Here is a 27,077-nt window from a genome sequence, read left to right as displayed (position 1 = left end):
GTCCAACAAATATTTATTGAATAACTACAATAGAGATCAAAGAATGATGCTAAGAGTTCTTGTGAAATTTACATGACATAATATAGTCAGAGCCCAGCTGTTTTTCTTGGGCTGGTTTGTTTCCCAGCTGATGGTCACTCACCCACTCATTCACTCTCTCACTCAATCACTCACTAGTCACTCATTCAACATTCAATCAGTACATGTCTATTGCGAGTTTACTATACCCAAATCACACAGGCCTAATAAATAACAGAGAACGTGCTGTTATAGCAAAAGATCCCAAATCAATCGTAGAAAGAAAAAAAAAAAACCCTTTACACAGGGTTTGAAATAAATGAGCTGCAGCCAGAACAAGGTAGAGAGGCATAAGGGTGCATTGGTAGGGTACATTCCTTTCCCATAGGGAAATACTAAACTTCGGTAAAACAAGAGGACACAGAGCAGCTCTAAGCCCTGCCCGAAGGCTCCTAGGTGCTGTTGACTCAAGTGGCTGGGAATTTCTGATTATCGTATTTAGAGAGCTGTGATTATCTGTTCGATAGATGCCTTCCCTGAATTTACACAGCTAGAAATACAGTCTCTCCTCTGAACTTGTAAAAAAATTGCTATGATCTTACTATATCAGTTATTGTTAATTACCTTATATTATAGGTGTACATCTCATATCTCCTTACTAAATGTAAAACTCCTTAAAGGTCGAACTAAAGTCTGATTTATCTCTCATTTTGCATAATACATTATGATTATGAACTTTCTATACTATTTCATTGGATAAAGTTTTCAATGAATTCAACCAATATATAGTCAAAGTACTCATAGCATCTGAATAACACATTGTAGTAATATAATGACAAAAAATATAAATACTAGTGTAGAAGCCCAAAAAACATAACTAACATTTAAGAGAAGTACCATTTTGGTAATCTAAATCATGTGCAGATTAGTAAATAATGGAACCAAATAAGGAAATTCTGGTTGCACCTTTTAAAATGTGGAATCACACGAAGAAACCACTGAAAAGTGACCTTTTTCAAATTCCCAAAAAGTATCTGAGCGTATTGAGTGTATTTTAAAGGCCACAATACAAGACTGCAGTTACATAAGCTGTGTGATATTACCATTTTTATGTTCCATAATTCAATAAAATGTATCACTGGAGTATTTTCCCTCACAAACAAATGCAGATTCTGCAAATAGATGATTTCCAGGAACAAATTCATTCCCGTTATTGTTACTATTCTTTTCTCTGTGTGTGTGTGTGTGTGTGTGTGTGTGTGTTATGGAGTTTCGCTCTTATTCCCCAGGCTGGAATGCAATGGCACAATCTCAGCTCACTGCAACCTCCACCTCCCAGGTTCAAGTGGTTCTCCTGTCTCAGCCTCCCAAGTAGCTGGGATTAGAGCACCCGCCACCATGCTCAGCTAATTTATATATATATATATATATTTTTGATAGAGATGGGGTTTCACCATGTTGGCCAGGCTGGTCTTGAACCCCTGACCTCAGGTGATCCACCGACCTCGGCCTCCCAAAGTGCTAGGATTACAGGCATGAGCCACTGCACCCAGGCTATCTCTACTGTTATTGTTACTAATGTTAAATATCTATCATGGAAATGGAAAAACAGGAACGATTTTAGTTAGTTGCAGTAGTTTCTAAGAAGTTTTTCAAGATTACAGACTTATCAATTACCTTCTGTAACAGTGCTCAAGGTAGCAGGCAATCTACCAGTGCTAGTAACATTTTAATGAACTTGATTAAGTTTGATGAAAAGTTTCTATTACTAATCCTCAGGTAATTATCCATCATCAGGTAATAGATACTAAATTTTTGGTATCTAGTTGAACTTTGAGGATGACTGACACTGTGAAGGTAAGTTTGCCTCATTTCCACATAATCTCTGGGAAACTGATTCCTGATTTTACTCTGGAAGGAAAGATTATTAAAAACTTTTTAAGCCTCTCCTGCTCACATTGGCAAGTGGTGAATACTGGACAATTCTGCATTAGAATGAGACATCTGGGCATGTGAGTTATTGCTGATTTTGTATCCCTTACAATGAGATTTTAATCCACTTGAATTCAAATTATGTTGATCACAATACATCTTCACTGGTCTAGGCACAAAATACCCTAAAGGCTTTAATGAGTTTAAGTGAATGAACTGCAAATAGCAAGATCCTGACAGACACACTCTTACAGATGCAGTAAGTACTTCTTCAAACAACGTGGGAAGCTGGCAAGAAACATCAGCAGAACAGCTAGGAACATAGTAATGTGGAATGTGGTGATGTCTTTTGAGAAAAGGATTTAGCCAATCACTGGTCAATAAAGACAATAATTAAAAACACATACAGCTTCTGAGAACAAGAACCATAGCTACAAATTAAAGTTCTGCCTTCAAAGGGCTTCATTTTAAGTTACAGATCCCAAAATAATTGCCATAATTAGCATAAGCTTTGTATATAAAGAAAAACCTTTACTTTTTTTCTAACTTGTGACATAGGCCACTATTTAAATGAAAAAAAAAAATTGATCTTTACAAGATTTGTGTCTTTTTTTTTGAGCTCATATGTACCTTTTAAATGCCATAGAATCTACAGGAATAGTCATAGGGACAAAATGAAAATGTCGTCATTATTAAACCAGATTTAAAGAAATTCCTAGAGAATCTTCTTAGATTGATACTATTGAAAATGCCTTGGAGATCTGTGGAACACAGTTAAATGATTGCTATTCAGTATAAAGAGTATGGCTAAACTTTTTATATTACACTCTGTATTTTTTTTTCCATACTGAGAAATGAACAAGTGTGGTGAATAATGTTATGAGAGGAACTTAGTGCTCTACACAAAGCACAAATTGTAGAAAAAAATGCATGCACCTTGTGTTTATGGCCAGGGCCATGGGTCAAAATGAAAATCATGTACTGTTTGAACTGAAATAATCAAGATATTTCATTTGCAGTGCATTTTTACATTTTCTAGAAGTTTCTTTCAAGACAAAGAACATATTTATTGACAGTTCGATCTTTTTACTGGTATAATGGATGACGTAAAGACAATGATGAGATTTGAGTCCTTGTGTGTCAAAAGAGACATAAAATTTTGCCTTCTTTACTTCCATTCTGATATGTTTCCTCTGAATAAGCAACAAATCCATGGTAGTTATTACCTTGAGTGACTTCCAGGTGTTAACCATGCCATGTGACCGAACTCAACTATTCTCTAACAAGAGTGGCAAGAGAAGGAAATTGTTAGTATATATGATGATTTCAATAACCATGAAAAATACCTTTTTTTGTCTATCACCTCCATCTGCATGATGTAAAAATCCTACATAAATAGGATACTTTTTTGTGGAGAAGAGGAAGACTGAAATCTGTATAGCATAGGTGAAGTTTCTCTTTAAAAAAAGAAAGAATAGCTATATTAATGAAAGCTGAATGTAATTTCTTATCTAATCCTTTGTTTTTAGATTTTAAATTATATGCCTATTCTCTATAGAAAGGGAGATATATTATTATGGTTTATATTAATTTATGGATGTTTTCCATTTTCTAGGTAAAAATATGCTGTTAAATTGTTACCAGCCAAACACTGATGCACTTTACATTTTCTATTAAGAAAAATAAATAATTCACACTTTTTCAAGGGAAGGTATGCACTTTTTCTGGCTTTCTTGAAATTATATTATTACTAGCAGCAAGTGCCAGCAGACTTCATGGGTGGTATTTCTTACTGAAAAGCAAGACATGAATCAATATTTTTATTAAAGTCAACTCACTTGTCTTCATAAATAAAATATTATTAATGTTTTTCCATTTTGATTTTAATGCTAGCAAGAAGAATATACAAATTGTTAGAAAAGAGAAACAAAATACCTGGATAAACAGTTTTTCAAATTCTGTCATTTGTACATATTAAAGCAATGGCTGAGATTGTCTAAGGTTCCAAACACTGATGTGTAGTGTGTTTTTTTAAATCTAAATTATTGAGTAAATTGCTTGTCTTTTATACTTTTCTTATTGAGACAGACGTGGTTAATATAATTTGTGAATGTCTTTTGTGTATTATGCATTCTATAATGACCATATGAACATAAATTAATAAGCAATATGAGAAAAAATAAGCAAAAATTATTTCTACAAACACACATACACACACACATACCTGCATCCTATTTTTAAGTGAGACAATGATTGAGGACTTAGCACAGAGCCAACACTATAGAGAATCTCCTTATTTTTGTTTACATTATTGTTTCTCAGGCCCACAATGTTGGTATAAAGAGGGAAAGGCAGAAAAGTAAACAGTCAAATGTGCAAATGGCTATGTTAGTGGTAGCTGAGCTTGCTAAGAGCCAGTAGAAGAGGACTGATCAAAGGAAGAAACAGCAGACCTTAGTTCTGAAGAATGAGTAGGCAGTTGAAGAAGTAAATAGAGGAGGGCTACATGCCTGGCTGAGATTAGAATGGGCAAAGGTGAAGGGACAGGAGGTGGCACAGCACATTTTTAACACTGTTGGTATTCAACATGGTAAAAAGAGTAGAATATAAAACCGGATGTCACCAGATATAAAACTGGGAACATAAGTAGAGGTGTGTTCCTAAAGAGTTTTAGGAAAACGGGTATCAATCCTTATATTAGATGCACTGTAAAAGTGTCTTTTTAAAAAGACAACTCTGTGAAGAATGCTATTGTAGATACTGAGAAATGAAAATGAAAAAAATATCTGGTTTGACTGCAAGAAGGTCACAGAAACAGACACTCATTGAGATATAAGTTATATGTACTCTATCTTGTAAATTTAGACTTTGAGATATAAATTATACTTTCTTAAAATGAGGCATTCCTATCAAAATGACCTTACTTGCTTTTATTTCCATGCTTTGATATGCATAATTAACCTAAAGAATAGTATTTTCTAAATAGGATTACTACACCTTAAGGGTGTACAAGACAGTTCTTTGGGCATGTAGAAAGAAAATATTAGAATTTGTTTATATTTTACTTTTCTTCCCTGTTTTACATTTCTACTTTTTTCTATGTTCAGTATGCACATAATGCATTGCTATAATAGTGCATTCATGTAATTTATAAATTAAAAAATACGCATTTATAAGAGATGCTCTAAAAACTTTTTACTGGTACATATAATAGACAAATTTCTGAGACAACGACCATAAAAATTAATTATTTTACTATACCAACTAAACTGGACAGTTGTAGCTAGCACCAGGTAAACAGTACTGCTTTGATTTAGTTGAGGACATAAAGCACAGGACCTCTCATAAGCTTTGCCTTGTTGGGAACTGGAACGGACCTGTGGCCATTAATTTTATGTGTTTCTGCCCTCAAAAGTATAAAAGTACGAGGTAGTGAGTCACACTCTGAGATCCACCGATTTCAAGGGCTCCACTCATTAGCTTTGGTGGGCTCACAAACCCTTTAGCGGGCATTCAGAGCACTCTGTGTGTGTGTGTGTGTGTGTGTGTGTGTGTATGTGTGTATGTGTATGCGGTGTATGTTGATTTCCCTTTCACTTGAGACGGTCTGTAACTTTAAGCTAAATCTTAAATGAGACTATAAATACCCCCTACCATTGTCACCATCAATTTAATTGCCTTACCATGGTACAGAGTCTCTTCTTCATTGGCTGACTGACCTCGGTACTCCAATCACATATGCCACACTTTAAGCTACCAGCCTTCCTATATTATGGTTCTTTTGTTTCTTTGTCTTTTATGATCTGGTTATTTCTTGCTCAGGGTCATGTTCTAGCTTTGCTTGGTTCTCACTACAAGATTTGACATTGGGCTTTGCAATTTTCAAAAATTTTGCTTCCCACACTAAGCTGAAAACCAGTCCTAATATTGTGATCCTGACCCTGGCCTTGGCTGGTTTTCTCCAAGAGGTGGCCTGTCACCTGTGTACCTCTGGTTACTGCTTACATGCCAGAGTAACAAGTAGTTGCCAGTGTAGCACTTCCTTCTTTGTTCATCCTTCCTATTCAAAATATAACTCAATTAAAAGCATAATTGAACTCCAACAAGTAACATCTAAGACACTGTGCTAGGCCTTTAGGGAGGATACAAAGAAATAAAACAGTTCTTGCTATTAAGGCAACTAAAATTTAGTAGTTCACAGGGCTAGCCATGCAGGAAAAGTACTCAATCCTAGGTTCTCCTACCTCAAATCCATCGCACCTTCTACCACAGCTCAATGACGATTTTGCTTACAATTATTTTGAAATTGTGTATGGGTTTTCAGGTTTGCAAGAGTATCTAATAAAGATATTTGTTTTCACTTATATTATTTTATTCTCTTAACCCCTGTGAGGGAAAACTAAATAAATGCATATGAATGAAAATATATAATGAATGACAAACTAATATTTTGAATAATCATTGCTTTAAACTTCTCTTGTCACTTGCATCCTTTTACTATTGTGATAAAAAGCGCATAATGTAAAATGATCTTACCATTTTTAAGTGTACAGTTCAGTAGTGTTAAGTATATTCACATTGTTATGAAACAAATCTCCTGAACTTTGTCATCTTGCAAATCTGAAAATTTATATCCATTAAAGTACTAATCCCCTTTTCCTCCTCTCTCCAGCTCCTGGTAACCACTATTATACTTTTTTTTTCTATGAATTTGACTACTTCAGATATTTCATATAAGGGAAAGCATACAGTATTTGTCTTTTTGTGACTGCTTTATTCAACTTAACATAATGTCCTCAAGATTCATCCATGTTGTAGCATGTGACAGGATGTTTTTCCTTTTTAAGGCTGAACAATATTCCATTACATGTATATACAATATTTTATTTACCCATTTATCTGTTGATGGACATTTGGGTTGCTTCCACCTCTTTGTTATTGTGAACAGCACAGCTATGAGCATGAGTGTACAAATATATCTTTGAGGCCCTGCTTTCAATACTTTTGGGTATATACACTTGCATCCATTTTTAACCTACACAAAGAATATCTGCTCCCGAAGACTGACATTTTGCCATCAATCTATAAGAAAGTAAATTCTTTGGAAATACGATAAGACAAAATAAATGTATTAATTTGCCTTTCAAATATAAACTAAGGTAAATTTTTCAAAGCTTCTTGATTTTCTTCATATAATAGTTATGACAAAAGAAAATCCATTGTCATACCTTGATGCCAATTATACATATATAGAAAATATTCATATATATGCACAGAGAAATATGCACACACACAGACACATCCTGAAAATAGTCTACTTCAGAACAAAGTGCACTTCCACTTTTCAAATTGCAAAAGTTGACTTCATATTTTCTGAATATCTTTTTTTAAAGGTCTTTTTAAACTTTTATTCCTGGCTTTTAAAAGTCATCACAGAAAGAGTAGTACGAGATTAAGTTTGCTAAACTCAGCCATACAAGGAGGAAGGAGAAGCACATGTGCTGATCTTTCTCATACTACTAACTAAAAGTTTATATAGTGCAATTAAGAGTTTTGAACCATTATTTTATAAGCAGAGTTAAATATCAGAGGTATGTTCATAAATGAGTGGCACATGTCACATATTTAAATTCTTTCAGGATCTCAGAATCATAGAACCTGGGGCTTCTCCATCAAGTCCTGCTCCCTTATTTCACAATTGGAGAAACATGTCCAATGAGACTAAATGGCCTGTCTAATGTTACATAGCTTGTCATCCCCAAAGCTGGAACAGGAACTCCTATCATTTCATTACTTCAATATTTTTTAAAACTACCTATCTTATCTTCTGTTAAAAGAATGTAGCAATATACAGTAGATATTCAGACTGTTTTCATAGGGAAATTACTCTTTCGGCTTTTATTTCTTTTCTTTGTAATAGACGTATGCAATGCAACGACTTCCCCTCATCTCATGGGAGGATTTGAACTTCCCTGCCCTCAAGGGCCCAAAACCTGATTAGGAGTTGCTGTTGATTCTTGCCTTGGATTTTAAAAGTCTCAAAATTCGTTACAGAAGAAAAAATTAATAGGTTCTAGAGTACAGAGACAAATATGAAGATTGCAGGAGGGATTCCTGAGACTCATATAAGCACTGAGTGGAAGTTGAATTAAGAAGTGTTTCCAGAGGGTAACTTAAGAATTTGAGAACTGGTCATGAGAGGTGCTCAAATGGAAGAAGACCCATTTTCCAGAAAAGAGGAGACAAATGGCAACACAAAGAACATTGTTCTGGTGTCCAAGCATAAACACCGATCCTGTAGCCTGAACCCAAGGGAGGAAAGTTCACTGTCCTCCTCTAGGGCCTACACACTGCTTTGGTGTGTATCACGCTGACTGTTAATAATCCAGCAGAGTAATCATTATCCATTCTCCAAGGCTGCATTTGGTCTGTGTTTGAGGAGCTCATGTATTCCCCTACCCCTAATGCCAATGCCATCTCAGTCCATCTCACAATGCCCCTGGTGACCCATCTGCTCTAAAAACAGAATGAGACCACGCACATCTAGTAGTAAGGTGAAGTAGAGGAACGACCCACATCTGTATCTAGAAAGATTGGACTGAAAAAGATTAAGGCCCTCAGAACTGAAGCAATGGTTATACTAAAATTTATAATCTCATTTTTAAAAAGTATAGTTTTGCTGTTTTGTAAGAATTCAAGACCTTTAAGTTTTTTTCTAGTTTTTCTTTCATGAATGGACAGGGGGAATGTATAAAAGAAATCGTTTTGTTAATCTATGAAAAAATGTTAAATTACCTAAAGCTGAAGCATTTTGTGCAATGTGTATGTATTGTTTATATATATGTGTTTCTCTCTCTGTCTCTGAATGATGCAACAGATGAAAACTAACCAATAGAGAGGATATGGCTTGATGCTTAAGAATGAGTCAAACAACAAATGGGTAACTGTATACTGTCTGCATGACTAATGCAACTTCATTTAACTGTTATCATTTGAAAACCCCAAGTATACTAATCTTGTTCGTTGTTTTTGTTCTTTTTTGAGACAGAGTCTCGCTTTGTCACCCAGGCTGGAGTTCAGTGGTGAGATCTTGGCTCACTGCAACCTCTGCCTCAGGGTTCAATCAATTTTTGTGTCTCAGCCGCCCGAGTAGCTGGGATTACAGGCATGCGCCACAAGGTCTGGCTACTTTTTTTTGTATTTTTAGTATAGATGGGTTTTCGCCATGTTGGCCAGGCTGGTCTCAAACTCCTGGCCTGAAGTGAACCGCCTGCCTTGGCCTCCCAAAGTGCTGGGATTACAGTGAGTCACTGCACCCAGGCAAAATATACCAATCTTAACGGCTGAACTTTCAATTGTTTTTCTGTTTTGAAAACCAAGTGTGGCCTAAAGCATTTCTCAAAACACTGACGAACAGTAAACTAACCTGCGACTTTGCCATTTATATCGTTAGATCCTAATAGATATTGAAACCCTGCAAAATAGGAGACTTTTTTCTTTTTCTTGCTTTTTTTTTTTCTTTTGAGACAAGAGTATTGCTCTGTCACCCAGGCTAGAGTGCAGTGGCGTGATCTTGGCTCACTGCAAGCTCCGCTTCCTGGGTTCACACCATTCTCCTGCCTCAGCCTCCCGAGTAGCTGGGACTACAGGCACCTGCCACCATGCCCGGCTCATTTTTTTGTATTTTTTTAGTGGAGACAGGGTTTCACCATGTTAGCCAGGATGGTCTCAATCTCCTGACCTCGTGATCTGCCCGCCTCGGCCTCCCAAAGTGTTGGGATTACAGGCGTGAGCCACTGCGCCCCAGCCTAGTTGCTTTTTTAAGTTTAGAACTGAAATTACCAAAAGGAGGGGCATATAGGTTGGCAGAAAGCAAATGAGTAGCAACAAAAAATAATTAGGAGCTATACAAAGAGTAAAAGAATGCATGAATAGGAATCTTCCAGTGACAATATACCCCCACCTTCAATAGGGCAAAAGATCCACCATAAAAGCAGCGAATAGTCATCCTGAAACTTAATTACATTTCAAAGTAGTATAGTAACATGAAAGGAACAAAACATTTTTGTTCAACAGTTTGCCTACCAGATGGGATCTCTAAATATAGTAATCTAAAACCTTTGCTTGTCCTATACACAAATAAAGATGAAAGGAATAGCAACAATAGCTAAGCATTTGAATCACTTGAAATAAAATAGCACTTGAGTTAAGTTTGGAAGAATCTGGCTCATTCTAATAATGAATCTGGGAAGGCTGGAGTTCTCAGTGAAATTCAGAATACAGAAGGTTGCTTCTGATATCTACCTGTTTAAACTGGTAGAATAGTTGGAAGAACAAATCAGGAACTAATAGCAGGAGATTTGGGGAAAACTAAAGAAAAACAGGAACACCTAATAGAGATTCTAAAGGCCCACAGTACAAATTCCAGACTTTTGTTTTTGAAATAAGAGTTGGGACATGCCCTTGCTTTATTTCTGTGCACTCCTGTGTAAATGTGGGTAATAGTTAAGAACCTATGCTCTGGAGGCAAGTCCAGCATGTGAATCCAGGTTCTACAAATGACTGGCACTATGACTTTGAGCCAGGTTTCTTACCTCTCTGAGCCTCGTCGACAAAAGCAGATAGTGATAGTACTGAGTTTTATTGGAATTAATTTATGACAGTTTTTGGCACCTACTGAATCCCATGAATATTAGTTGCTTATTATTATTATTAATCATTACTCTTAAATAATTATATTCTGATTTTTTGCTGTCTCAAAAGCATGGGGTGGTGTACAGTAAGATTTTCTGGTAGTAAATGGAGTTCTAAGAGTAGAACTCAAAGCCTTCCCTGGCATATCTCCAAGTGGTCTTTCCTAGTAACACTGCCCTCTTCTCACCTGGCTAGGGAAGGTTATCTAGAACTTACATGGGGAAGGCAGGTCAAAAGACAGAGGCATTTTTTAAGAATTGACTATCAGAGCTCAGCCTACCCTCATTTGTCCTCCTTAGGGATTTCACTTATACAACTCTCAGCTGCAGATCTACAGGCTTTGGAGAAATGACTCAGAATTTCTTTTCGATCTGGTTAACTAATGGCATGTAGGACCATTCTGGTTGATGGCACTGGTATTAATACAACACTATGATAGCTTAGAGCTGATTTTGGCAACTGACGTTTGATAGTAAACAGTTTAGTTACCTGGAAGTAGGGTGATTACATTACCTGGAACAAATAAAAGATAAGTCGTAGTTGCTTAAACATGATGCAGACTACAATGAATGGAATGCCAGTGTTTAATGGCACTTAAGCTTCTACTGGATTATTTTGTTGAATTTTACATGAGGAAAGAGCAACCTGCTGGGACCACTGCCTTCAGTATTAAAAGATATCTATGTTTTGGCTTTCATAGAGGAAATAATTCCATTTTTTAGTATTTTTTAAATTGTGGTAAAATACATATAAAATTTACTAAGTGTACAGTTCACTGGCACTTATTAACAATGTTGTACAACCATCATCACTGTCCATTTCTAAAAATGTTTCACTATCTAAGCAGAAACTCTGTACTCATTAAACAACAACCTCCCAACCCCCTTCTTCCCTTAGCCCCTGGTAATTTCTACTCTACTTTCTGTCTCTATGCATTTGCCAATTGTAGATATCTCATGTAAGTGGAATCATACAATTATTTGTCCTTTTGTGTCTGGCTTATTTCACTTGGTATAATGTTTTCAAGGTTCATCCATGTTGTGGCATGTATCCGAATCGCATTCCTTTTACAGGGTGAATAATATTCCATTCCAATATGTACATAGCACATTTTCTTTATCTCTCCATCTGTAGATGAACATTTGAGTTGTTTCCACCTTTTGGTACTTGTGAATAATGCTGCTATAGAACACTGAGGTACAAGTATTTGTTTGAGTTCCTGCTTTCATCTCTTTTGGGCATAAACCTAGGAGTGCAACTGCTGGATCATATGTTAAGTCAATGTTTAACTTGTTGAGGAACCACCAAATTATTTCTATTGCTGCAACATCATTTTACATTCCCATCAGCTATGCACAAGGTTTCTAATTTCTACACATCTTCACCAATACTTATTTTCTGTTTTTTTAAATCAAAAAAACAGAGCCATTCTAATGGGTATATAAGGTAGAATCTCATCAGATTTGCTTTGTAAACTATTTATTAAAAATAAGACACACGAAGTTATTATTATACGCTTCCCTTACCGTGTGTATCAAAAGCTGCAAACATCCTGTGCGAGTCCCAAAGTGAAAGGTAAAATATCGCTCTATCTATTACATTTTAAACATAATAACACTAATAATTTCTCCAAATAAGGTAATCTTGAGTTTGGGGATTTCATTTAAAAGTCCTAGAGCAAATGCTCAGGGCATAAACATATCCATTAGTCATTACAGAAGTCCATACGAGGCTGACACACGTAGAATACCATTATTAGCAAAACTAAACTTAGTACACTTACAACTGCCTCAAACTTGACCCCAAAGTATCGAAAGCTCCTCGGAGAGCGGGCCAGCCGCAGTGCGCATGCGCACTCTCGGGCGTGCCCCCGCCCGTGCCTGCGTATTTGCGTGCGCGGCCCCGCGCTGCAACGCTGGGGCGGAGCCGCATGACTGGCAGTGGTATCAGCTATGGCGGCTGCGTCGGGGTCAGTTCTGCAGCGCTGTATCGTGTCGCCGACCGGGAGGCATAGCGCCTCTCTGATCTTCCTACATGGCTCAGGTGGATTCAATTTTACGTCCTGGTTTTCTACAGCTCGGGAAACAACTTCCCCTCGGTTACCCCAGTATTGCCCAAGTGGAGGTGTCGCCGGGCCCAAATAGGGCCCAGTGGGTGGCTCCCCCGTCGCCAGCCCCTACTGTGGATGCACGGGCAGCGCCACCTGCCCCCAGCAGCTCTCCTTAATCTTCCTCTTTCTATCGGGTGGTCACTGGCCCACCACCCTCGCTTTGGGGCCTTGTGTCCCGCCGCTCAGCCGGCTCTCCATCCACACAACATTCTCTCCAGTGCAACCTTTACCACCTCCCCATTCCTCGCCCCAGGTTTAAACAGAGCGAGTTAGTAAGGTAAGTCTTCTGCTAGAGGGAAATTATTTAGTGTTTTTCATGATCAGCTACTAGAAATTTTTCAGTCGTAATTGCCCATTGCTTTCTCCAGGCTCCCATACTAATGTAGACAATTGAGATTCACAGTTAATCTTAGATACTGTTTACAGAGTATCTCTTTTCTGTAACCCACTGTGCCATGGTTGGAGTGTTTTCTCTCCCTTTCCTTTTTCCTGCTTCTCTCTCTTTCCTTCCCCTTTCCCGCCTGTGTCATTAAACTTCCAAGATAGACTACAGGGGCAGGAGCCCCAGGGGCAGGTTATCTTCCACTGCTTACCCTTAGTAACGTGTACTTAATGCTGTATCGTTTCTTAACATTCATCTGTAATCACTTTTGTCAATCTTCACTGGATTGTGAGAGTAAGGGCCCTTGTGTCAATCTTTGCACCCCCAGTGCTTGGCCCAGGGTAAGCTCTCAGGAAATGTTTTTTAAAGAAATGAGATGCAGCCGGTGTCCTCAGGGGGCCTACCTAAAGTTAAAAACAAAAACAATCCAATTAGTTTGAGTCAGCAGTGCATGGAAGATCACAAGACGGTGCGTGGTTTCCTGCCAAGTGAATTGTAAGAGAAAAAAATGTGGTTAGGCATTATTAAGGCATTTGGAAGATGAAAAGCTTGTCAGACTTTTCGAAGAAAGTGGTCTTTGAGCCGAGACGGATAGGCTTAAAAGGGACTGTGATTGGAAGGGAATTGGAAAGGTACTGGGCAGAGACCTGGAAAAGGGCAATTGTGGGACGTATTCTCTTTATTTTGAAAATGAGGCCAGACAGGTTCAGCAGCTTGGCCAAGGTCTCTTAGCTGTTACTGTGAGTAGTGGCGGATTTGGGATTAGAACCCAAAGCTCTCCGACCTCAAACTCAGGGCTTTGGTGGGGTAAGGTGAAAAAGCTTGAACTAGGATGTATTGTTTTGGAGATAGGGAAGAAGAGGGCCAATAGTGTTTAAAGGAAAAGACTTGGCATACATTTAGAAGGTGAAGTGTTTAAGATGACAGCGGTACTTAATAACTAGGAGACTAGTGATACTATTTAGGGCTCCAAGAGTGTTCATTTATAAGTACCCAGAAATTCCCCAACACTGTACCCTTTCTCATAATCAATTCTCATTATATTTAGGAAGAACTCCTAGACTATGTTCTTTTTTCCCCTGGACCTCTTTGCTAAAAGTAACTATCTTTTTTTTAAAATTTCAGATTACATTTTTATAACCTGTAATGATATGTCTCTAAAATTCAGAGTCATGTATGTATGTATTTTTTCCTTTGCACTTTGAACCAAGAATTTATGCAAAGAATTCTGCCAAGTATGCGAGTATAATGTGATTCCTATATGTTTAAATATCCATTGAAGTAAATAAAACCTTATTGGGAGTAGGTCTTTATCATCCAGTAGGTCTTTAGCAGCTAGTGATTTTACATTAAACTTTAATATATGCGGTTATGTTATAGGAGATGTTTGGTTTCTGCTTAATTAGAATATGGGCAAAGCAATTCTAACAGTTTAATCACACTCAGTTTTACCATACTGTTAACCAGTTTTAACAGTTGTACTATGGAATAAGGTACTAGCTTTTTAAAAAGTGGACATTGTGAATGCATAGATGTTGTTTTGCAGCTTCATTCTTACTCTTCAAGGCTGAAAAAATGTTATTAAAGACATATTTTGTTTTTTCAAATAAAAAACCTTAAAAGCTTGAGATTTTCTTCCAGGAGATAGCAGCCATAGAAGAACATATGGGAGTGTAAATTATATATAGCCAACTTAATTTGAGCCTTTTCTATTAATAAAGTACTAAAGACGGACCTTCTTTTAAGATGATAAAAATAAATGATAGGTTAATTAGTTTTGTTCAGTCTCTCAGATCAGATTAATTCACTCTTATTTGCTCCCATAGGACACTGGTTCTTCTTTCAGTAGTAGTCATCATACTTGTAATTATGTAACGTAATGTCTGTATTCCACACTAACCTATTAGGTCCACAAAGCCCAAACCATGTGTCTTGTTTATGGCTTTCTTCTTGTGTAGTAAGGCTCAGCAAGTTGACTAAGTAGCTTCTTGGTAAAGTCACCAGTAAGCTCAAGCTCTGTGTCGCTCAATGTAATGGACATTTTCAGTCTTCCTCTTATGTGAACTGTCATCCACATTCAGCTTTCTTCTCAAAAAACTCTCCTGGTTCTTTTTCTATCTTGATTTGCTCCTTCTGGTTTCTTTTGCAGACTCATCCTCCTCTACCTGGCCATTAATAATGGGGTTTCTCTAAATTTGGTTCAAGGTCTTTTCACTCTACATTTTTCTCCCTAGGCTAATCACAGAAGTCTCCTAGAGATACCCATTTGTGTCACCGGTGTATAGGTAACAACAGAATGTTTGAATTTCTATGGAGATTCATAGATTCTATTTTTGAGCTCTAGACAAGTTTATCTAACCGTCTGATACATTCATTCATGAATCCATTCATTCAAGAAATATATCACAGCCTCCATGAGTAAGGCACTGTTCTGTGCTCTGATCATATAGCAATGAACAAAACAAATCACTGCTCTCATGGAGCTTATGTTCTAATGAAATAAATAAATACTATAGTAGAAGGTAGTCAGTTTTATGGAAGCAAAGAAAGCAGGATAAGGGAATGCTTCCTTAGATAAGGAGTTGGAACAGTGTTACAATGTTAAATAAAGTAGTCAGGATATGCCTCACTGCAAAGATGACAGAAGATGAAACTTTACAGCTAGACTTAGGTGATGAGAATAATGTAGATATTGGGTTAGACTGTTTAGACAAAGGAAAAGCCAAGTTGGAGGTCCCAGGGTAGGTTCCTTGACATGTTCAAGGAACAGCAGTAAGGCTAGTGTGCCTGGAGTGAGAAGAATAGGAAGGGATATCCAGGAGGGTACTGGCATCCAGGTAGTATAGGGCAGGTAGTATAGTTGGCAAACTTTCAGTAAAAAGTCAGGTAAGCATTTTAGCTTTTGTGGGCCATGTAAGGTCTCTTCCCCATATTTTTCCCTTCTCTTTAAGAAAGGACTTTTTAATAATGTGAAACTCATTGTTAGCTTATCCTCCTTAAGGACCCTAGGTTGGATTTTGTCCTCCCCTCTACCTGTCCATAGTTGCTCAATCAACCCATGGTATTAGACCTTGTATGCATTACAAAGAGGCATCTCACACTCAACCTGTGTATGCCTGTTGCTTATGTTTCCTGCCTAGGCAGGTGTCTAGTATTATTGTTCACCCAGTTACTCTGGTCAAAAGCCTGTTAGTCATCCATGAAATCTTTCACTATTGACCCTTCATAACAAATCCATTGCCAATCTCTATTAATTTTACCACCTAAATTTCTTTAATATCTGTTTCTATCTATATCATCACCCTAGTCTAAGCATGAACAATAGTTTCCTAACTGATCTCTGTACATCTACTTTTGCTCTCTTTCAATTCTGTCTTGACACATTTTCAGATTGATCCTTTAGAATCATGCCAACCTTTCTGTCAGAAATATTCATGGCTTCTCCATGAACAGATTTGTCAGGTTCCTACAGTTTCTCTGGTCTCATTTTATAGACACTGCTCTTCTTTTCATTCTCTGCTTTTCAGTTCTTACGTGTCTTACTGCTCCCTCTTGTCCAGAATATTGGCACCTGCCCTTTCCTTGGCCTGGGATACTTTTTGCTTCTGCCCTGCACTTCTCACCGTCCTGTAGACTTTAGTTCAAACCATTCAGCAACTATCTTTGGATACCCAAATTTTGTCAGTCCTGTTCTAGGCACTATGTGAACAAATAACTCAGATAAAATACGTAATAAACTTCGTCTTGCATAGTTTATAGGCTAGTGCATTTATCCTTGAACTCCATAAGCCAGTCAATTCTGAATATAATAAATCCTTGCAGCAGCAAGTGTCTCATCTTTGAAGCAATTACATTTGCCTTTCACATTTATTTGTGTGATTTTTTGACTAATTTCTGTTTTTCGCAATATGCTACAGACTCCATAAGAATATGGACTCTATTACTCCGTTACCCCGCCATCATTGCCTCTCTAGCGGTGAACACAGTGTTTGACACATTAATAGGGATTCAATAGACAGTTTTTGAACTGACACCTTAATGAGTTAATTGATGAAAAAATTAAAGTTGTGACCTCTTAATTTCCTCCTCAGGACTCCATAAGATGGACTTCTATTTCCTTCCATTTTTTGTGTAAATACATATATATTAATATTTGTATGATTTTTTATTACTTATCAGCTTTGGAATAGATAATCATTCTTTTGGATCATGCAAACATGTTGTCAAAATTAAATTATGATTTCTTCAAGTTAAAATTACATTGAGTATACCTTTTGGACTTTTTTTAAACCAAGAAAATTATATTAGGTTCTTCTAACTACAGAAGCTTAACAATCACTTTAGGAATTTATTACTATTAAGAATAAGATAAATGACTTAAAAATCACATATAAATACAGAAATAATTCTTTTTTTAGAAAAATCAATTTATTTATTCCTGTAGTACCCACTAAACAATTTGGAAACTTAAAACTTAAGCTTAAACAAGATCTTCAGAGTAATCAATGGTGAAGCCAGGAGTAAAATAATCAAAATTAATGCTAGTTACTGAGACCTGGTTAGTTAATTCATAGTAATAAGTCAGTTTCTATTCAGTTATTATTATGTATGTAGGTTTTTTAAATCCCTTATTCCATCCTCTGTGTGACATAAAAGTTTTAGACTGCTTTGAAATGCATTGTATTACTAAAATATTTATTTTAATCTTGATTTTGTGATTCATCAGGTGATTCTGGACAAAGATTAAGAATGTGGATCAAGCAGGTTTTAAATCAAGATTTAACATTCCAACACATAAAAATTATTTATCCAACAGCTCCTCCCAGGTATGTAGTAATTTATCTCACTTGTCAATATAACTCTGTGGCATAAAATATATGTAAAGAGATGTGCCAGCTAGGAGTTATTTAAGCTTGATTTTGTATTTAAGATACTTTAAATTAGAGTACTTTGTCCCCAGAATGTATCCTTTATTGCAGTGACACTGTTGGACCAAGTTTTGTCAGGTGAGTAATTTATTCCCTCTCTGTAAAGCATTCCCTAAAGCTCTGAATTTAAACTGTGTCCCAAGCATGGCTTATGTAACTCTGCTTCCTCTTGCCCTGCAGATTGCTCAACTTTCATACTTTCTTCTTCCCTACATTCACCCCAAAAGGAAACTTAATAACTCCAACAAGTATAATCTTTCTAATAATTTAGTTAAGCCAGAGTTCATAATCTCTGGAAAAGGGTTTTATGGCATTCTTTCCACATTTAAAAGGATTATTAAGAAACAATGTTATGCTTTTTTAATCAGTAAACCAGAATAGGAAGATGGAATTGACTACTTAATAAATATTTAGGTTATGTAACCTGTAGGTGTGTGCAACAAAATTCACAGTAATAAAACTGCTATAGTTTTGAGGTCAAACCGCTCTTTGTAAACATTAAATTAACATCTGCATAGTCTTTTATTCGGAACACATGCTGTAAATCAAGTATTGGGGATTTTTTTTGGTTAAGTGAAATGATGTGTGGAGCTACACCCCAATCTGATTTCTCATAATCTGCTCTTGATTTTTTTTTTTCTTTTTTTTTTTCTGAGACAGAGTCTCGCTCTGTTGCCCAGGCTGGAGTGCAGTGGTACAGTCTTGGCCCACTGCAGCCTTTGCCTCCCGAATTCAAAGGATTCTCCTGCCTCAGCCTCCTGAGTAGCTGAGAATACAGGCGTGTGACACCACGCCCAGCTAATTTTAAAGACAAGGTTTTGCCATGTTGGCTAGGCTGGTCTGGAACTCTTGACCTGAGGTGATCCACTCACCTCGGCCTCCCAAAAAGTGCTGGTATAACAGGCATGAGCCACTGCGCCCAGCCTGTTCTTGATTTTTTCTTATCAGGCATACTATGCAAATGCCTTGCTTTATATTTCCGTTAACTTAGTATTAAAGAGAAATAAAACCAGAACTTCAAGGACATTTTTATATGTACTAATAAGAATTTACTTACTTTAATTGATAGAATTGAAAAAGGGAGAACAAAATGATAAGGTAAGACTGAAGACTCAAAGGAGTTATTATTTAAATGTAATTTTAGTAGAATTCAAAAGTTTGGTAGTGTAGTTGAAAGACCCAATCACCAGTGGTTATTTCTGTGCTCTAAATCGCATGTCTTTGAAAATGTCAAAAGAGCTTGTTGTTACTGATTTTTAGGGTAGTTGAGTTGGAAGGAAGAAACATAGTGGTATTTCTGCAGGGAGGAAAGAAGTTCATTTCTGCCTAAATATAAATACAATTGTCTGATTAATCATAAGACCATTGAAAACCTTATTCTAGGAATTAATGTTTTTTATCTTAAGAATTTCATGTCATTACCAATTGTGATAGGAATTCTAGACAGTATTTCTCAAACTTTAGGCCAGAGATATTTCAGAAAATCCAGAAATCTCCGTGTGCATTAAGCATTATTTGTGGTTGCTGTTGTGATTTAGTAAAATATGAAATCATTGGACTAGCCAGCTTCATAGTAACTTTGTGATACAGTTTTATAATCAATAGCTATTTGGACAGATCATCAAACATTGTAGACCGTATTCACCAATAGAAGTGTAATATGAGCTACAAATAAATTAAAATTTTCTTGATACCACATTATAAAAAGGAAGAAATATGTAAAATTTTAATAATATATTTTATTTAACCCAGTATATTCAAAATATTCAACATGTAATTGGTATAAAATTGTTAAAGTGATATTTTATATTTTCACACTAAATTTTCAAATTTTGGCATGTGTTTTACATGTACTACATATCTTACTTCTGATGCTGGCTAATTACACTTAAGTTAAATAATAGTAAAAATTAAGTTCCTCAAGTTGCACTGGCTACATTTACGTGCTTCATAACCTTATGTGGTGGGGGCTTCCGTTTTCTACAGCTTAATTTTAGACCTTAAAGAGGAGTTCCCGTATACAATATATTCGGAGCCACTGTTCTAGATTAAGTCATCATTTTTACTTATGCATACAATACTTATTGGTTTGCTCAAGTTTTCAGTTATTAGTAGCGAAACATAGAAGATTTCCAACACATTACTTTAAATATTAAATTATTTAATTGCAATAGAAAATGAAGCTGGCATAAACAAATTTGAGAACAAACATAGTTGACTCTTGGTAAGCATAAAAAGCATAAGGCTCAATTTGTGGGAGTGAAAGTGTGAGGGTGTACAAGAATGAAGCCTCTTGATCTGGACCATTTGGTCTTCCATGAGCATTAGCTATAGGAACACATGGGTTTGGTTAATACTGTAAGGCAGTTCAGTGGAGGTCAGTTAAGAGAGATAATATCATACTTAGTATATTACAATTGGCTGATTTTTTCCTACCTTGTGCTAGACTAATTTTCTAGAGCAGTTTATATGATACTTCTGTATTCCTACAGACACTAAAGGATACAGTATCTCTAAGCACTTAGCATAGAACCTGACAAATAGATGTTTAGTGAATATCAAATAAATGTCTTATAATATTTGCTTGTTATAATTTAAAATAGTGTAATAAGAATGAGTAATTGCAGGTATTTATATATAATACTAATATTTTAATTGTATAATAGTTTATGCCTATGTGAGGTTTTAAAAAGCATATTTTGTTGTGGTAAATAATCCAAGAATTGTTGTTCATAAGGGGTTGCAGTTACTTTTCCTAGGGCATGACCCAGTAATAGATTAATTGAGTGAGCACAAGATTGTGGGCCACTTTTAACTAATGAGTCTCAAATTGAGGAGCGCTGCGGTGTCATTAAGTCTACAGCTTTTAATTGGTTTCCACACTTCAGAATGCTGTTTGATAGTATTTTATTAGAATGCTCTGGCATTCATGGTGTACTTTGCTGTTTTAAGACTTCTGATTGATGTTCCTAACACATGACCCTGTTTAGGCAAGCAGTTTGGGCATAGATTTATTGTCCTTGCTTTTGTAGCATAATATGGCTTCATTTGGGGTTGTAAGGATAGTTGCTACCTTCCATCTATTATGGCAGTGTTTCTTGTGCTGCTAATAAGAGAGACTCTGGTGTCATCTACCTTGCTTGCTACCTTTCCGGTGACATCTAAAGGAGGCATGTGATAGATACGTGCCTTCCTTAACTCTCACTCTTTTTAATGTGATTGGTTCAGGATAAAAATGAATTTTAACAACCTTCTCAAAAATTTATCAAGATTTCATGCTTTAATATTTTGCTACATCTTTCCAATATTGTCCACATTTCTGGTATTTATTCTCTCTCCTGTTTTTTTTCTTTTACCACTTGTAAACCCGTAAGTTTTTCTCTACTACAGATATTTCATGGATTATGTTATTCCTATAGGGTATACTAAAGATATTACTTGGCTTGTAAAATCATTCAATTGATGGCATGTAAATGATATTCAGGGTTTACCTGCCTGTTAGTTGGCCAGTTTTGTCCTAGAATGTATCTAGTCTCCCGTTACATGGAAATGATGCTTACTATTATGTGGCTTTACCCAAGCCAGTATTTATAGAAATGAGTGAAAATGAAACGTATAAAAGCAGGTTAAGCTTTATTAACTTTGGTACACAATGCCAAACCTATTTCCAGAGAGGCTGTAACAGTTGACAGCCTCGCTAGCAGTATTCAGTATTCCCATTTATCTCACATCCTCCTGAACACTTTCCATTGTCTTTTTAATTTTAGCCAAACCAGTAGATGTGTAATGGTATCTTATTGTGCTTTTAATTAATATTTCTTTAATGCTAATGATGTTCCACACTGTTTCATATGCTTATTGAGCATTTAAATATCCTCAAAAGAAATACCCACTCAGATTATTTGCCCATTCTTTTTATTTGGTCATCTTTTTCTATTGATTTGTTGGAGCTCTATAGTTTTTTGGCTACAGTTTATTATTCTTGTTGGATATATGAATACAAATACCTTCTCTTTGTGGTTTGCATTTTCACATTCTTAATGACATCTTGTGGACATAAGTTCTAACATGTTTCTTTAAAATTACAGTAAAATACAAAAATTGTATGTGCATAGTTAATTTTGATAAATTATAGTACAGAGAATTTTGGTAACTTTATGCACCTGTTTACCTCAATTAAGTTGGAGAAGATTCTCATCACTGCAGAAAGTTTCCTCGTGCTTCTTTCAAGTCAATTCCCGTCTCATGTATTATTGTTTGGATATCTATTATAATATAGTTTGGCTTGTTCTTGAATTTCAGTTAAATTGAGTCATTTAGTGAAATGATTTAATGTAATCTTGTGTCTGGCTTCTTTTATTCAACTTGGTATTTTTGGGGTTCATCTATATGTGTGATGTGTGTATCAATAGTTCAATTTTAAAACTTCTAAGTAGGTATTGTATAAATATACCACAATTTGTTTATTTATTTTACTGTTGTTGCACGTTTGGAGAGCTAATGAATAATGCTACCATAAATATTCTTGTTACAAGTCTTTTTGTGAGCATAAATTGAATTCTTATCTAGACTCTATTCCATTGGTCTGTTGGTCTAATCTTATAGTAGTATAAAATTGTTTTAATTATCACAGCTGTATAGAAAATTTTGAAACCAAGTGGTGTAACTTTTGCCCATTCTATGTTACTTGCATTTACGTGTAAATTTTAGAACCTGCTCTTCAGTTTTACAAAACACCTGTTTGGATTTTGATTGAAATTGCATGGAACCTAGTTTGATTTAGAGAAAATAGATGCCTTCTAATACATACACATGGTATGTCTCACCATTTATTTAGGTCTTTATTAATTTCTCTCAGAAGTGATTTGGAGTTTTTAGTGTAGCAGTCTTTTGCTAAATTTGTTTACAAGTATTTTGTTTCCTCATGTTATTGTAAATAGAATTTTAAAAAATTTAATTTTTAAATTGTTGCTAGTACAGAGAAATAAATTTACTTTTTTATTTTGTCCTGTGTCCTGCTATCTTTCTAAATTCACTTATTTCTAGTACTTATTTAGTATATTCCTTATGAATTTTGTATATGCATTTTATTTCATTGTCTTGCTTTTTTGAACTTGTTTGAACTTCCAGTACCATATTAAATAGAAATGAGTACTTCCTTCCTGTGTAATCTTAGAGGGGAAGTGTTCAGTATTTCACCGTTAAGTATGATGTTAGTCCTAGGGTTTTTTTTGTATATATGCCTTTTTTTTAATATCAAGGACATTTCTTTGCCTAATTAGCTGAGAGGTTTCTTTGTGAATTTATCAAATGCTTTTCTGTGTCCTTTGAAGGAGTCATGGTTTTTATCTTTCATTTTGTTAACACAATGAATTACATTAATGGATTTCCAAGTCTTAAACCAACCTTACATTCCTGAGATAAACCCTTTTGTAATGTATTATCCTTTTTATATGTATCTAAATTCGTTTTGCTAATACTTTGGTAAAGAATTTTATGTCTGTGTTCTTGAGGAATATTGTTCTGTGATTTTCTTTAATGCCTTTGAAAAACTTTATCATCAGGGTTATGCTAGTCTCTTAAAAGCATTGGGAAGGATTCCCTTCTCTGTGTCTGAGTTTATGTTATTTCTTCCTTAAATATTTGATAAAATTCACTAGTGAAATTACCTGAACCTGAGATTTCCTTGTATGAAGGTTTGGGTAATGAATTCAATTTCTTTCATGAAACCAAGATATTCAGATTTTATATTTATTTTTATGCCAGTTTTGATAATTTGTGTTTCTTATGAAGTTTGTATCTTTTTTCTGATTTGTCAAATTTATTGACACAAAGATGTTCATGATATTTCCTTTTAATGCTTTTATGATTTGTTGTTGATACCTTTTATTTCATTACTGGTAATAATTTGTATATTTTCTCTTTTTTTTCATGGTTCATCTTACCAAGAGGTTACCAATTTTATTAAGCTTTTATAGAACCAACTTTGGCTTTCTTATTTTCTCTCTTAATTGCTTTCTATTTCATTTATAACTATTCTTATATTTCTTATTTTCTTCTATTTACATTAAATCTATACATTTCTCACTAATATTACTTTAGCTAAGTTCCACTAATTTTTTCTCTCTCTTTTTATTTGTATTGAAATGTTTTCAAATCTTCATGGTCCCATTGCTGTACTTGTATAACAGACCACCCCAAATAATAATAGTTTTGTTACGTTGACAAATTTTGTGGGCTAAGAATTCAGAAGGGGGGCAGTGGTTATGACTTGATCTGGGGCCTCTCCTATGGCGAAACTTGAAGACTGGTGATGACTCGTCATGTGATTGCTAGGAACTGGAATCATCTGAAGGCTCACTCACATATATGGCATAATGCTGGATATTAACTGGGACCTTCCTTTGGTCTTATTACTGTAACACTTTTGTGAGACCTCACCATGTAGTATCTTGGGCTTCCTGGCAGCATGGAGGCTGGATTCCAAGAGCAAGTGTCTAAAGAGAACCAGACCTATAGACCTAGTGTTAGCAGTAACATAGTTCTCTTCCTTCATTAGTTAAAAGACTCCGTAGAATCAAGCGGAGAAAACATAGACTTCTGTTTCTTGATGAAGTGTCAGACAGAGTTACACTGTAAGAAGGGTATGTGGGATGGAAGGTATTACTCTGGCCAGTTACGGAAAATATAGTTCTGGGACCTATATAACCCATGGGACCCAAATAACCCTTAAGCTCTGGGTCCTCATTAACCCAGGAGTTATTTAGAAATATGTTCCTGCCAGATATTTGGAGCTCTTCCAGATATTCTTATTACTGCTGATATCTAGTTTCATTTCATTATTGTTAGAGAAAATAGCCTGTATAATTTTCTTCTTTTTGATACTCATTGGGACCTTTTTATGGCTTTGCATATGGTCTATCTTGGTGACTATTACTGTACATTTCTGTGTGTCGTGTTCTATAAATGTTAATGGTTCACGGTGTTTGAAAGCATCACGCTAATTCTGTATGTGCTTAGTGATTACTTTTCTAAGTTGTTCTGTTAGTTACCAAGGGATGGGTATTAAAATCTCTATGATTGTAGATTGGTCTGTTTCTCCCTTTAGTTCTGTCAGTTTTCTCTTTATGTATTTTTGGGCTATATTATTAGGTGCATATTCATGTAGTATTATTGTCTTTTTATGGCTACTTTTATCTATAAAATGTTCCTTTTTAATTTGTGGTAATACTCTGTTGTGCTGTGTTTAATAAAAATATAATATATCTCAACTTCCCTATGCTTACTGTTTACATGACACTTTTCATCCTTTTACCTTTTGATTAGAGCTGTACAGTATGTCTTTTTCCATTCTTTTGCTTTTAACCTACCTATATCATTATATTTAAAGTGGATTTCTTATAGACAACACGTAGTTGGGCTTTGTTTTCATTTGTAACCAAGCTGATAATTTGTCTTCCAAGTGATTTAAGCAATTTACATCTTGAATTTAGGTCTACTGCTTTTCATTCCTCTGTTTCCTTTTTATACTTTCTACTGAATTATTCATTTTTTAATACACCATTTTGCTTTATTTTTTTCTGATTGCCGTAGGGATTATGATGTACATAGCACAGATTTTTTACCTACTTAGAGTTCTTTGTTGGTTTTTTTTTTTTTCCTTGTAACTATATAGGTCCCTTTATCCTCATCTTGTGTATGTTATAGTTTTCATATGTATTTTGTCTGCATACATTGAAAACTGTACCAAACAAGGTTATAATTTTTGTTTTCAACAGTCAACCATATTGTAAAGAGCTTAAGAGGAGAACAATAGTTTATTGTATTTACTCACTTGTGGTCTATTACAGCATATAAGCATGTTTTGATTAAATTGTGAATTACCATTTTGATTATAAGGTATCCATTTTCCTCAACTATATTTAATAGATGTTTTAAATCAGCTAAGGTAGGGGCATATTCAGTAAAACTCAGCAATTAGTTTGCTGTGTTGATTTAGATGGAAAATACTGCTTTTTTTTTTTTTTTTTTTTTTTTTCCACTGTGGTAATTTGGACTCTTTAATTCAAGTGCCCAATAAAGATTTTTATTTCTGTGACATGCTTTAGCTATATTTACAATTAGAGATTTTCTTAGTTTGTGTTTATTATCAGAATTTCCATTTAAAAATACTTTTTAACAAGCCACTTATGATTTATATGATAATATAGTTTCTTTTGGTGTTTTAAAAAATTATAAAAGTAATAAGATTTGCATAGTGCCTATACTTTTGGATTCACTGTTTTTCCACATAAAGGCCATGTTTGTATTTTTCAGTAAATATCTATTCTAAAATAAACTAGGCACTTTTTATTTAGGCATCGTAAACAATTGAATTCCTCTTTACTCCATCACTTAGGATTCCTATCTGAAGCATGATAGTAGGAGAGCCCTCTCCTGATAACGGTAAATCTGTACTACAAGTATGCTAGTAAGGAACCCTACTAAAAACAGCTACTTTGAAGAAATAATGTACTTCTTTGGTAAGTATTAGGTATGTTTAAATATGCACTAGTATGAAAAAGTTTTCCTAGATATGGTTTTTTAAAAAAGGAACAAAAATGGACTGTTTTCTACAAATCACAGTGTAGATTTTACAAGAGTTAAAGTCAAAATATGTTTGAAGCAAAAATAAAATAATTTTAGACATGGTTATTTCTAGCTGACACAAATTATTCCCAAGTGACACAAATGATTACTGAAATTTGTTCAGCAGATATTTAGCATCTCTTCTATGTCAGGCTTTGTTCTTAGCACCTGGGCTATGTCTGTGGAAAGGATGAAGTCCCTGCTCTCAGTGAGCTTATGTAGAGACAGAAAATAAAGGGAAATTAAATGTAATAATTTCAAATAGTGATAAATGGTATTAAGACTGTTAAATAGAATAATGGGATAGCGAGTATATGTGTGTGTTGTGGGGTAAAAGGGAGGTATATTTTCAGTTGGAGAGTCAAAGAAGCTCCCCTGAGAAGGT

At 35.3% G+C, this 27,077-nt stretch overlaps 1 protein-coding gene and 1 long non-coding RNA gene across 2 annotated transcripts in view; one reads left to right on the top strand and one right to left on the bottom strand.

Moving 5' to 3' along the window:
* LOC126948448 (uncharacterized) overlaps window positions 1–12,421 on the bottom strand; it is a 92,079-nt gene extending 79,658 nt beyond the window's left edge. Inside the window, exon 1 of the long non-coding RNA XR_007723456.1 lies at window positions 12,171–12,421. This is a non-coding gene — a long non-coding RNA (uncharacterized LOC126948448). The remainder of the gene's footprint in view (window positions 1–12,170) is intronic.
* A 125-nt stretch (window positions 12,422–12,546) lies between these two features.
* The window catches only part of LYPLAL1 (lysophospholipase like 1), a 37,980-nt gene continuing 23,449 nt past the window's right edge, over window positions 12,547–27,077 (top strand). The window contains exons 1-2 of the mRNA XM_050780229.1: window positions 12,547–12,687; window positions 17,863–17,962. Of these exons, the coding sequence (XP_050636186.1) occupies window positions 12,597–12,687; window positions 17,863–17,962 (191 nt within the window). The 5' untranslated portion in view covers window positions 12,547–12,596. The remainder of the gene's footprint in view (window positions 12,688–17,862; window positions 17,963–27,077) is intronic.

This window comes from Macaca thibetana, chromosome 1, assembly GCF_024542745.1.
Source record: "Macaca thibetana thibetana isolate TM-01 chromosome 1, ASM2454274v1, whole genome shotgun sequence".
Lineage (NCBI taxonomy): Eukaryota > Metazoa > Chordata > Mammalia > Primates > Cercopithecidae > Macaca > Macaca thibetana.
The sequence above is the reverse complement of the archived record's forward strand: the minus strand, read 5'-3'. Positions and strand labels throughout refer to the sequence as shown.